Raw genomic sequence first — 12,267 nt, forward strand, 5'->3', positions numbered from 1 at the left:
TGCAGGTTATATTCCTTTCCTCTATGCATCTTATGTTTTCCTAATCAACAAGAGAGTGTTTTGTAAAGCCCATTGCTCATTTTAGAGGAGCTGCCTTCTTGGTCACTTCTGTAGACTATTTAAGAGGAGACTGGTGAGGTGTCCAAGAGAAATTAAGTCAATACATCTACCTGTCAAACTGAGTAGAGGACCCCTATGTTATATGTGAGCTGGATTTATGCTTTCATTATACTTACTGGGGGTAAGATCAGTGTACCTCAGAGTGCTTCAGCTGCTTCTGCTTTAGACTGAATTGGCTCTGAATGCTTCTAACAGTTGTTCCTGTTTAGGGAAATAGAGCCCTAAGTTGTCTGGTGTCATATAAGGTACTGCAGAGCTTCACTGTAGCTCTGGCAGCTATGTCAGTGAGGGCGGCTCTCAGGTAACACCCATATCACACCTTAAAGCTCTACATTTGTATTTTGGAAGTGTTAGGGAATTGCAGGTGGAACTGAATGCAAGTGTTGAGGCAGTTGAACCCTACAAAAGATTTTCATTAGCTGCAGTAGGAAATCAGACAGCAGTGATGGCCTGTGGACACATTTAAAAACCTATAGTTGTATTTCAAATGAAACTCTACACGGTTTGTCTGAATCTTTTGTGCAAACCTGCACCTTCTCACCCCTACAGGCAACCTGACAATTCGTGCACCAGCAGATTTTTTTTTTCAGCCTTTTGACTCCTACATGAAGTGACCTTCTTAAAACAAAATATCTGGTCTTATGCAGTCCATGATAAATGGAAAGTTGTGAATATATTCTTCTGTAGAGTTCAGTTTTGCTTTCCGCTCCACATTAGACAGTTACAGACAAGAAAATGTTGTGTATTATTGAAAATTGTCCTAAATCACAGTGAAATTTGCAGTATTTTATTTAGGATATACTTATTAGTATTGGTAAAGTCTTTTCTATTTTTGAGTATAATTCATAGAGCTATGAAGACCAAAATCCTTTTACAACTCTGTGGCCATGCAATGAGACAGTCATAAGCTCTTCTTAAAAATTTGCTATACACAATCAGCAGATAATGAGAATGGTATGGTTCAACTGAGTATTTAGCTTCATAAAGATCAATAATTAGAAGCCTTAATTTAGGATAGAGTCTTTTAGCCTTCTTGAGGGCAAGATGGTGACTGGAGAAAACACGAGCTGGTCTGGTTGACTTAACAGAAACTGCTTCTGATTGATGGAAGAAGTTGATTGATGGATTTGGGATACCAAAGACAGGTGCAGTTAGCCATGCAGGCTGTTTCTCCCAAGCCAAAGAGCAAGGCTAATGCTTCAAGCTACAGAAATTTCAGGCAGGCTTCCCAGGCAGTTTTATGCTAATATATTATGTGTTTCTCAGAAACTGTACTCCTTTTGTAATGCCAGAGAGAGACACATAATGTAAAAAGCCACTGTAGGAAAAGCTTTGTGGGGGTCTTAACACCTCTTTAATACTGTTAGCTACAGTTTGCTCCAGACTACCTGCCTAAATTTCCAAATTATCCTTTGAAAAGAGAGTCTATTTTAGTCCCAGAAGGACCAGATTTGGGGTTTAACAATTTTAACATTTGCTTTTAAAAATTATAAAGGCTCTCTGCTAAACTGTGGCAAGAAGAGCATCCTGATGCACAGCACCTTACATTCCTTGTAAGTTGGCTGTTTTCTCAAAACTCACCTCACATGGGGTGCTGTGTGCCCTTTCACTTGGTTAAGGCCTTTGCTTCATTCGGTAGCACTCTGCATTTAATGTTTTATTTTAGAGCTGTTCACTGTCAACTAAGAACTCTTATTTTTTGTCATATCTATGTTATAAATGTAGCTACCACAATTTTTATGGGCTAAGAAAGTCATCTTTTCCGCCCTTGCTTCTATTCTTGGTTTTATTTTTCTGTTCTTTTCAGTATATTATCTGTCCAGCCTATATTTAAAAAGTAATTGCTATTTCTTAGCAGTTTATTGTACTGAATAGCTGAAAAGTATGTACTTCCTTAATCTTTTTTTCCTCTTTATGTCTGAGAGCTTTCTAAATGGCTGACTGCAGATGTACAGTAATTTCCTTTTCCCTTTTAAACACCACATATTATTTTATTAAATGAGTGTAAAGAACTTAGATTCCTGTGCTTTAAACAGAAAGGAAAGAGTATTGTTCAAGATTAATGTAGTATGCATCAACTCTTAGGCTTCTGTATCATAAACATTTTGGGATGGCTAAGTATAGCAAATACCATAAAAGTTTCAAAAAGAAAAGTTCCTTTGTCTTGCACACCAAATGACATGGCACATTCTCAGCAGCTCTTCAAACAAAATGCTTAAATCCCAATACCTGGTAGAGAGGAGAAGTAAACATCTGTAGCTTTAGAAACTGAAAGTCACTTCTGCTTTGATAGCTGTTAAAATCAAACCAAAAACTTGGTACTATAGTCTGATTTATGCAGAGCATGACATTCAGTGCAGATCTTAAACCTTGCAGTTTCAGTTCTGTCATACTCTGCAAGCAGCAAATTCTTATTAGGCTACCAATACTCTTATCACCAGTGCTCACAGCTAAAAAAAAAGGTCTGTCCTAGTGATTCAATGTCAAACTTCAGAGTAGCTTGTTTCTTTAAAATAGGCAGGGCAAAAAAAAAGTAAGTGAAGAATTTGCAAATAAAAGACTGCAATGCCATATGATTATTACACAATCTGCTGAATGTGCTCTGGTTGCATTTAGAGCTTTAGTGTGTCTCACATCCAATTTGCCACTCTTTTCTGCTGTGTATTCAGAGTCCTGGCAAGCTCATTTGTTCTGTGGTTTGTCATAGTGCACGTGTGTGTGTGTATAGGCTTGGTAATGTCTTATGCCAATTATGCCTGAAGAGATACAAAGCTCACCTAAAGGCATTTTTCTTAAAGGAGAAAGATAACCCCAAATCCCTCCTTTCTTCTCTGAAGCAAAAAACCCAATCACAAAGAAAAAAAACAAAAACATCAAGGAAAGAAAGTAGAGTTTTCTCTGAACTAAGTTTTGTCTGTGTGTCATTTGTGTTCCAAATGCCATAACTTTGATTTGCGACAAGAAGACAATCCAGTTTTGCTGTACTTCCAGCACACTTGTTTCCTCATAATTTCTAATATTAGTCCTACTTTCTCCCTATTGTCCCTCTCAAATTTTCCCCTCAACTTCTTGTTCCCTCTCTACCTTTTCTCTTCACCCTACTTTGAACTTTTCTTTCTGTTTGCCCCAGTCCTCTTGGCCATTTGTTCTTCTTGGCCACCTCATCTCACAAATCTTCCCTCTTTCCCTGTATTCGTTTGTCTAAAGATCCGAAGTGATTAAGAGAAAGTTACTAAAGATGACAGGGTCAGAAGAGTCTGACCTCCAGTAAGCCAGTCGTATTTAAGCTGGGATAAACTGCTGGTTTTAGTATAATCACCTAAAACTTAGAGACAACCAGAATAAAACAGTACTAACCTTATTAATGCATAGTCTACTGACATGATTTCAGTGTAGAGTTAAAATTAACTATAAACTAGATAGAAATACAAAGGAATGGTTAAACTCAGATTCTAGAAATAGAAAATATTACTGAAATAAAATCTTCTTGAAGGCTTCTCATAAAACCACATGTCTCTGGACGAAGGTGGAATTGTCTGATTTATCTGTTATGTCTCTTTTGGATTTAAGTAACTGAGGTTGATTTGTTTGGCTGGGATCATTCTGTTGGCTACATTACATAACCTGAATTAAAAAAAGCTCAAAGATGGATTCACGAGAACATGCAGGGATCAAATCAAAACTGAGAGGAGCAGTACTGTGCATAGAGTGTTTATCAGACAGGCTGGGCAAAATTATATGTTCAGTTCACAAGATGGTCTCAGTCTTTGAACCCAACAAAATGCTGATGTATCTGAAAGGTATTTTTTCCAGAGGTACCATGTGATCAGAAGTACTCCTGCTTCCTGCAAGCCCCATAGTTCTGTTTAGTGTTCAGCTCCTTCAAGTGTGGCTGAATACTGAACAGTAATGCAGGAAGGGTGATCCAAGTTTAGGCAGCAGTAGATGGACCTCACCACTCTGGAAGCTGTTGCTATGGCAAGGCTACCTTCTATCAAGCAGGGAATAAGGACATTCTCTCCCTCATTGCTAATATGGTCCTCTTTCTAGTATATGAGGTGCAAGTGCCCAGGGAGACATCATTTAAGAGGGATTTAAATTAAATTTCTTTTAGCTTCTGACATACACAGGAACCTGCAACATAAAAATCAGTTACCTGATGGAAAGTATTGCTTATTTCTGTGAGCAGGCATGTGAACACAAGTATATATATGCACTCATGGCCCCTATATTTGTACCACTGTGGAGGATGGATCCCTCTATTTCTGATAATAAAGAGGCAGAATATCCTTAACTGTTGCCTCTTCCCCACATAGCCTTAAGTCATCATAGCACTATATGCCTTTTATTTGTTTAGGAAATACAAAGCCTCATTAGATATCTGTGAATATACAGGTAAGTGCAGAAGATCAGAATGATTGTCTTATCATCTAGCAAAGTTCTGATCTCAGTTTTTGAGCCTGCTTTTGTAACAGTAGCTTCATCAGATAATGAAATATCATTACTGTTTGAATTTCATAACTGTATTGTTCTGCACTGCTCTACATCATCTTACCTAATTGAATCTTCCCTCTTTCCCTGTGTGGTCTGCCAGTAGTATTGCAAATTCAGGACAGTAAACGTCTGATATTAATACTGGGTGTGGTCTGTGAATTGGCTGTCAAGGGTGTGCTGTTTAGATCAGTCAAAAATTTGTAATATTCTTACACTGGCACAAAACTCCTGCTACACTTTCCTGCCCCATTTTCCTTTTACTTATCTTTTAAAACTTCTGTATTCAAATTCACAGTTGTTTAACCCTTTCTAAGTCACCCTGTAGTCTTCCCTAATAATCTACACTTTTCCTTACCAAAACCACACTGTGTTCCCCAGTTGTTTTTTTTTTATATATATCATAAATATCCACTCAAATTTGTTGTAGAACACTGATATTCTCTCTTCCCCTTCCTCAAATCTTCCATCCCAGATTTACTGAGATTCCTTTGTGCTCGAGCTTGATAGCACAGATAGCACAGACTTAAGCAACTTAGCCTCAGACTCTGCACCTGGAGCGAGAGGTGGGAGAAATAAAAGAAAGGACCATGGACATCTCAGAAGGTAGGATCAACAAGGATGAAATTAAAAAAACAAACACACAACAAAAAGAAAAATTCTGTGACATCCTTTTGGTAAGGGAGTAACTGCAAATCAGATGTTGAGCCAACTCTTATGGTATGTTGTGGTTCCTCAGGATAGTCTGGTAGCTTTTTCAGAACAGGAGATCCAGGTGCACAAAGAAAGTGTATGTTTATTTTAAAAGTAGCACTTTTAAATGTTTAAGAAGTTGTTGTGATGATAGAAAAGTGGGAAGAATCTGCCTTCTGTAAATATAAGCATACCATGCATTTACATTTGTATCAAAAAACAAGCTTAAGTATTTCTAATTATGTGGAAAATCTACAAACTTAAGGGTCACTTTGAGACAGATGGTGAAAAAGGAATGTAAATAACATACATAGGGCATAATCCTATTTGGTGCTTTGTCAAACCCTTACTGGGCAGTACAAATTGTTGCCAAATACTCATTTATAAGTAGGTACCACATAACGCTTAACATCCCCCAAGCATGAAAAGGTCTGTCCAGCTACATTTACACCACCATGGTGTGCGGGTTTTTTTTTTTTCAATTCTGAAAACTAAATAGTAAGAAAATAATGAACAATCATTTGTGAACTTTACTCTTTCACAGAGAATGCTTGCTTTTTCTTAAGAAAAGTTAAAACATTCGAGATCAGAGTGGTAGAGGTTTGTAATGATTTTGTTTATTTAAGCTTACATTTGCAGGTTTATCTGGATTATGTTTAGAACTGTATCTGTATGTTATATTAAAAAAATTATCTGTAACAGATTAGAGACCATTTCACGCCTTTATGCTCAGTCTCAGGAGGACAGGGGCAAGGGCACTGACTCCCAAACAGCACTGGTGAGCCAGAACTGTGTGTGAAGCTGTGCAGGCACAGGAGGAAGCATACCTTTGGTGCCACACTCTCCCTCACTGATTCCCTCACAAATTAGAGGCCTAATTTCATAGTCTGGTTGTAAGGCTCTGGCAGCCTTATTCTAGGCTTTGTGTGGGTTTGGGGGTTGGGGAGCTCTAAGCCAAACTCAGAAGCCAGAAATTCCGAGCATAAGAGTTGTTGGGGAAGAAAGGGAAATTCTGTGTAAGCAGAGCTGATAGTCACAAAACATGATTCTCTGCAAGTAGAAAGATTTGGTCAGAGAAGACCTCTGTGAAGCTGCGCAGCAGAGATTAATGCAATGAGATGATCCTGAAATTTGTCAAAAATATGCTTTTTCTTCTCCAAAACAGAGGATTTTTGACATTTGTTTGAACTGACAGATCTGAATGTGCTGCATATGCTCCTTTATGTTCCCTTGGCAGGTTATTTCATCCATAAAAATCTTTGTCCTAACATGATTGTCACTGTGCTGTATATTCCGCTCATTCCCACTAGAAGTAACCCTGAACTGCCAGGTCTTCTCTGCCTTCTATCCCTATTTACACAGCCCTTGGATTTTTGCATCCTGTCTGCATAGTGCTCTGTTAGTCTCAGCTCCACTGTCTCTTCCTATGGATCCAAGCAGTCTCTGTAAGCTTTGCCTGTTTTCTGTGTCCATTGTTCTTTCCCCTGAATTGCCTCTGCAGACAGGGGTGCCCAGAAAAATCTCCTGGTGTCCCCATGCTCCTTGTGCCTGTCAAGGACAGTTATGTTCCTCTGGTTAACTCAGAGGTGATATGCATTTTACAGGTTGAGAACGTCAAATACATAATTTAGACAGCACCTCAAAACTAGAGGGGACACCACTGACTGTTCACACCTTACTTCAACACAAGATAGAAAGACCTAATAACTGAAATCTCTGAAATACCTGGAGATGTGTGTGTGTACATATATATATACACACACACGTATATATACTATAAATATAAGACTATGTAGTTCTCACTAACTTATATTAGAAGCTTTCAGGCACTCAGTTACTCCACCACCTTTTGGTGGAAGGAATCTTAAGCTCTTGGGTAGCTGAGGTAGTAGCTATGTTCATACATCGTGCTGCATATGCCAGGAAGAAAATGGGTCAACATGATGTGGGCTTTCCATAGTCCTATGTGTGAGTACAGTGCCTCTCCCCTCAGAATTTTACAGATTTTATGTGCTGTTTGCTTTGGGGCACAAACCTGTGTAGGTAGTGAGACAAGAACCAGACAGACCTTCTAGCAGTGAAGTACATAATATTGTGGAAGAACAATGGGGCCATTTCTCAGTGCTTTTGTTCTGTAGAGACTCACAGAGTGGTTGATGTTCGAAGGGACCTCTGGAGTTCTTGCTTTAGAGCAGGCTCAAGTAGATCAGGTTGCCAGGACTGTGTCCTTTTGAGTTCTAAATGTGTCCAAACATGGAGAGTTCATAACACTGTTTTTAATATTTTTAGTGTGTGACTTTCAGAATGCAAAATCAGAATTTAGTTCATGCTTATCAACTCCCCTATGACTTGCACTAGCTGACCCACTTACTTTTCTTTCCATGAGCTTTGTTATTTTAAGAATTCAACTTTGCAGTTTTAACTGTTTCCATTTTGACTTTTGTTGTAAGTTATTTTCCATTCTATACTCAAAAAAATCTCTCTTGCCTCTCTACTACATCCTTTTTTGACATAGTTTGTATTAAAATATATAAAAGAATAGTTTAAAAAGATAAATAATGGTATTATATTGCAAGCTTCCACAGAAATGATGTAGACACTCGTCTGCTATTAAAGACAGTCTTGTTCGGAGCATTTGTATGTTTTTACTGCAGTTTGTAAATGTGTAAGAGGATAAATGGAGTGGAAAGTTTATGGTGCATTGTCTATTTTTTTAATGACAACTAAAATTTTATTTCACACCTGGCTGTAAAGGTGTTTTGTGCCATTTACCTTAGTTTGTTAGACTTTTTCAATTAAAAAAAAATTCTGTGTTCCATGTATATCTGTTACTGGGGAAACAATGAAGTGATTAAGAGGAGTACAGTTGATGCTTCTGTGGCTCATCAAGACAGCTAAATATTTAAATAGTTACAGAAAACTTTTATTGTTTTCTTAAGAAGGTTAGAAGACTACCAAAAACTTACCTATGAGATAATAATTTCTAAGGTACCCTAATGATCTATGAAAAATGAAGATTGATATTACAGAAAATGGGGCTAGCAGTTCATGGCTAATATCAGAAGAAACTGGAGGAAATTCAAGCAAGGGAAATAAAGTTGAAGAAAGAGTGAGACCAAAGCTATAGTCCCGCTTTAGAAGATCATGGCTGTAACTAGGACAATGCAATTTTTGTAGTATGTTTTATTGGTGTGTATTAATTAATTTATTTGTGTAGTAGGATTGGAAAAGAACTTGCAGGGAAGAATATTTCAAATTACAGTATGTAAATGTGCTGGTGTGAACTTTTAGGCAAAACTCCTGCACCCACTACTAGTGATTTTGCTTCCTTGAGCTTCTAAGGGATTCTCGAAGAAGTACATTCTGGTAGTGGCTGGAACATGGCTGTGTGCTGTTTTAGAGATGATATTTCATATTATTGCTTTATATTTGTCTGAGTGTTTCACTTCCAACATTCAGTTTGCTACAGTATTATTCTAGATAATGTTTAATTTTGTGGAAGTTGTTGGCAGCTTTCTCAGATTGACAAGTTTAGCTGAGAGATTTTTGCAGAAGGGCATGTGAAGAAAGTCAGTTGTTTTTTATTTTATCTTAAAATGACTACTAGCACTGTTGCTAACAGCAGTATCAACAAAGCTAGCATAAAAATACCCTTTTGATGTTAACGCCTTGAAACATTGCTCCACTATATCACCTCCTTCCATAGGCAGTTTGTAGCTGTGGGTTTAGAAACTTAAGCCAGGAATAAGACTAGTATCAGTGTGTGAACTGCCTGCTCAGTTGCCTAAAAGTAGGCATCTGATGCCATTTTTGATGCCCTGTGGTAGATCAGACCGATGCATCTGGCTGGCAGATGTAAGCTAGCACTTGTGGCAGGCTTATGCTCCCCTAAGTGGCATTGCACTGCAAGATGGGATATGCTGACATTGCCTATACTAACACAGCATTTCATTTTATTTTGCTGTGTCTACTTGAAAGTGTATGGACTCTTGTTGGCTGGAAACTTAAATACCTGCCATGACTATAGCAATTTCTGTGTAGATAGAAAAAAATTAAGCATCTCACTCTCATCCTGATTTGTATAGAATCTCATTTGACCAGATAATATCTCCATTAACTGTGAAAGGCAAGCAGAAAAAGACTAGGAATTGAAATCTATAGTGCAGGCAGAAAATTCTATTATAGGCAGACTTTCAAACATCCGTCCTGGAAGCTCTCAGTCAAACTTGTAAATGGCACCACAGGCTTTCAGGTGACATGTAGTTCTGTGAGCTTGTTTCCTATATGAAAGTATCTTGTGGCTGAATTCCTCTGACAATTCTGTGAAGCCAAGAAAGTTTGCACTAATGAAATATTTAAAGAGCTTTTATACAACTGCCTGTTTCATGTAAATTTTAAGAATATAATCACTTGAAATTCTCATGCCTATGCAAAATGTTATTGCATTTGTCCAGTAGGGTAAAATATTATTGTAGGGTATGGGGAGAAAAGGGGAGAATCCAATTAGCCGTCAGCAAAATCCTCCTTTTCTTGGCAAATTAGGGTAAAAATATCAAGCTGAAAACCTAAGTTTTGAAGAAAACCTGCTCTGCACAAGAATGGAAGAACAGAGAGGACTAAAATGGCTTTAATATCACAGTCCTGAAATAAATGAGCCCTGTATGTCAGATGAACATCAGCATGGGTGAAGTGATCCTCTCCCTTTGTGGAGAGATGGACGGCAGAAATTGCATGGTCCTTTTGAAGTCTTCAGTCTCAAGAAGAGGCTTCAGAAAAAAACAGAATCTAGACTCCTAGGCTACTTCTTTACTAACAAATTAAACCTAATCTGGGACTATTCCTAAGTATCTATGCAAATAAACTGACACAAAATTGTTTGGCACATTCTCAGTCTTCTGCCCTTTCTTACATTTTTTTTCTAGTAATTTGGGAGTTGGGATGCTCTGTGATGCACCTCCTGGAAGCAATTTGTGTGAAGCCACCTTGCTTTGCAGTAGAGCACAGATCCTAGCATAGATGCAGGTTATTTTGTGTCATTTGGCTTCAGTGCTCCAAAATGTTCCTGTGTAAGTCTAGTGTGCTGGTATTGGTGTCATTTGAAGATTAATTTAGCGGGAGACAGTGAGTCAGTGCTGTAGGCAGAGCATTCAAAACATCCCCTTATTCCCATTTGCATCTGTTTCTTGCTGCCTGGTTTCTCTACTCATCATAATCTCCTTGAGAAAAATAGATGTGACAAAATATGAAACCAATTTAAAAAATACAAATACAGAATACAGATTTCTACTATGGTTTTAAATACAAGTGCCCCCTGGGAGAACCTGACGGTCAAGAAACTGGATACAAGAGAGTATGTGGCATTGGGAACCTGGGAACAAGAAAGAGAAAGGGCAAACCCTGACAGGGAGAAAGAAGAACGAAAGAGGAGGGAGTTGGGGAGTAGACCTTCCTTTCTGCTGAGCAGGAACAATTGGATGAACTTAGCTGTCTATACAAGTTTGAAAAATATATTTAGTGGAAGCTTGGATTCACATGTACACTCTCATTGGAAAGGCAGACTTGTTTACATATTAAGATTTTGGACTAATGTAAGTATTCAAGTAGATTTCCAGCTTCATTTATTTATATTTTTATGGAGTGAAGCTATCATGACACTTTAGCTAGGATTTTATTACAGAAATCATTTTGATATAGCAAAAGAGAAATACAATGCTGTGTACTAATTTTGTGGTTTACTGCACATTTTTTGTTATCTCAGAAACATTCAGTGATACATAATCTAACTTAATTTTTGTGAGTGAATATTAGGAGCAAATTGTTAACATTTCTCCCTCTGCCTTCCAGGAGATGACTTGTAGGGTGGTGGCAGAGCTCTGCTGAAGTTAATGGTGCCTCAGGCAGAGAAAAGTGTCTGCCTAATTAGATCTGTCAGAAATAACTAGTGTCTTCTAAAATTGCACAGTAGGAACATTAACAAAATCAAGAACCTGAAAAAATGTTGTGTGTACACCCTTCAAAAGGAAAATAATTAAGATAGAGTGAAGGTTCAGCAAGCAATAGCCTATGGCCTGCTGTATTAGCAAACTTTTACCTAATTTGCCACACAGAGGTGCAGCAGGATGGGAGGAAGTCAACCTGACTGAGGGTTTGCAATTTCTAAACTCATGAAACATGAGGAGTGTTCTCCTTAGGGAGCCTTCTCAGAATCTGGGGATGGGTGAAGGATTTGAAGAACTTGTTCTAATATCAGTCTGAGTTTTGCCTGGCATGTGTCACACAAATTTGGTATTATTATTGTGCCCCTCACGATGTAACTTTAGTCTCCCAGTGCATGTTTGAAAGTTTCCAAATTTGAATATTTTTGTTTTGTTTTAGGTTTGGTTTTTTTTTTTTTGCATTCTACAGTGCAGATTTAAAATATGTAGTTATGAAGAATTGTTCTTTTTGTAACTGAAAATGCCCTATTTCTGTGTGTGTAGTTGTATATATTATTTACAATGGCCTCTTTCAAGTTGGAATTTCATGTTGTGTTAGTACAGGAATACTGTTCCTCCTCATTGTGGATCACATTCATCAGTACCTGTAAGAGTAAGTTTGAGGAATATCTTCTTCTGTGAATGAAATACTCTGTACTCCACATGAAGGCAAGCATGGGATCCTTCGAGCATGTTTTCACGCAGCCTGTAAAGTTTCCACTTGAATCTGTGTGGGAACTGTTGACCCACCTCTGAGTCCTGTGTGTGCCACTGTTTTGATTTTTTGGGGGGTTGTTTTGTTTGGTTGGGGTTTTTTGTTTGTTTTCTTTTTGTTATGTAGCAGTAAAGCCCAGAACCCTTTGCTATGCTGTTAAAATGCACATTTTCCAGAGCCATGCATATGAAGCCTTTGAATGAAGAACATCACTTTACTGGTTCTCTTTAATAGCTTTATGTGTGGAATTGCACTGACATATGCAAGGATGCA

General features: G+C 38.0%; 1 protein-coding gene across 50 annotated transcripts in view; it reads left to right on the plus strand.

Annotated features, from left to right (window-relative positions):
* RIMS1 (regulating synaptic membrane exocytosis 1) overlaps positions 1-12,267 on the plus strand; it is a 319,637-nt gene that overhangs the window by 140,080 nt on the left and 167,290 nt on the right. For 2 of the 50 annotated variants that reach the window (XM_071548592.1, XM_071548593.1), the window contains exon 4: positions 11,839-11,892. The exons of the other annotated variants lie outside the window; for them this stretch is intronic. In XM_071548592.1, the coding sequence (XP_071404693.1) occupies positions 11,839-11,892 (54 nt within the window). The remainder of the gene's footprint in view (positions 1-11,838; positions 11,893-12,267) is intronic. 50 annotated transcript variants of the gene reach the window in all.

Source organism: Pithys albifrons, chromosome 2 (assembly GCF_047495875.1).
Source record: "Pithys albifrons albifrons isolate INPA30051 chromosome 2, PitAlb_v1, whole genome shotgun sequence".
Classification (NCBI taxonomy): domain Eukaryota; kingdom Metazoa; phylum Chordata; class Aves; order Passeriformes; family Thamnophilidae; genus Pithys; species Pithys albifrons.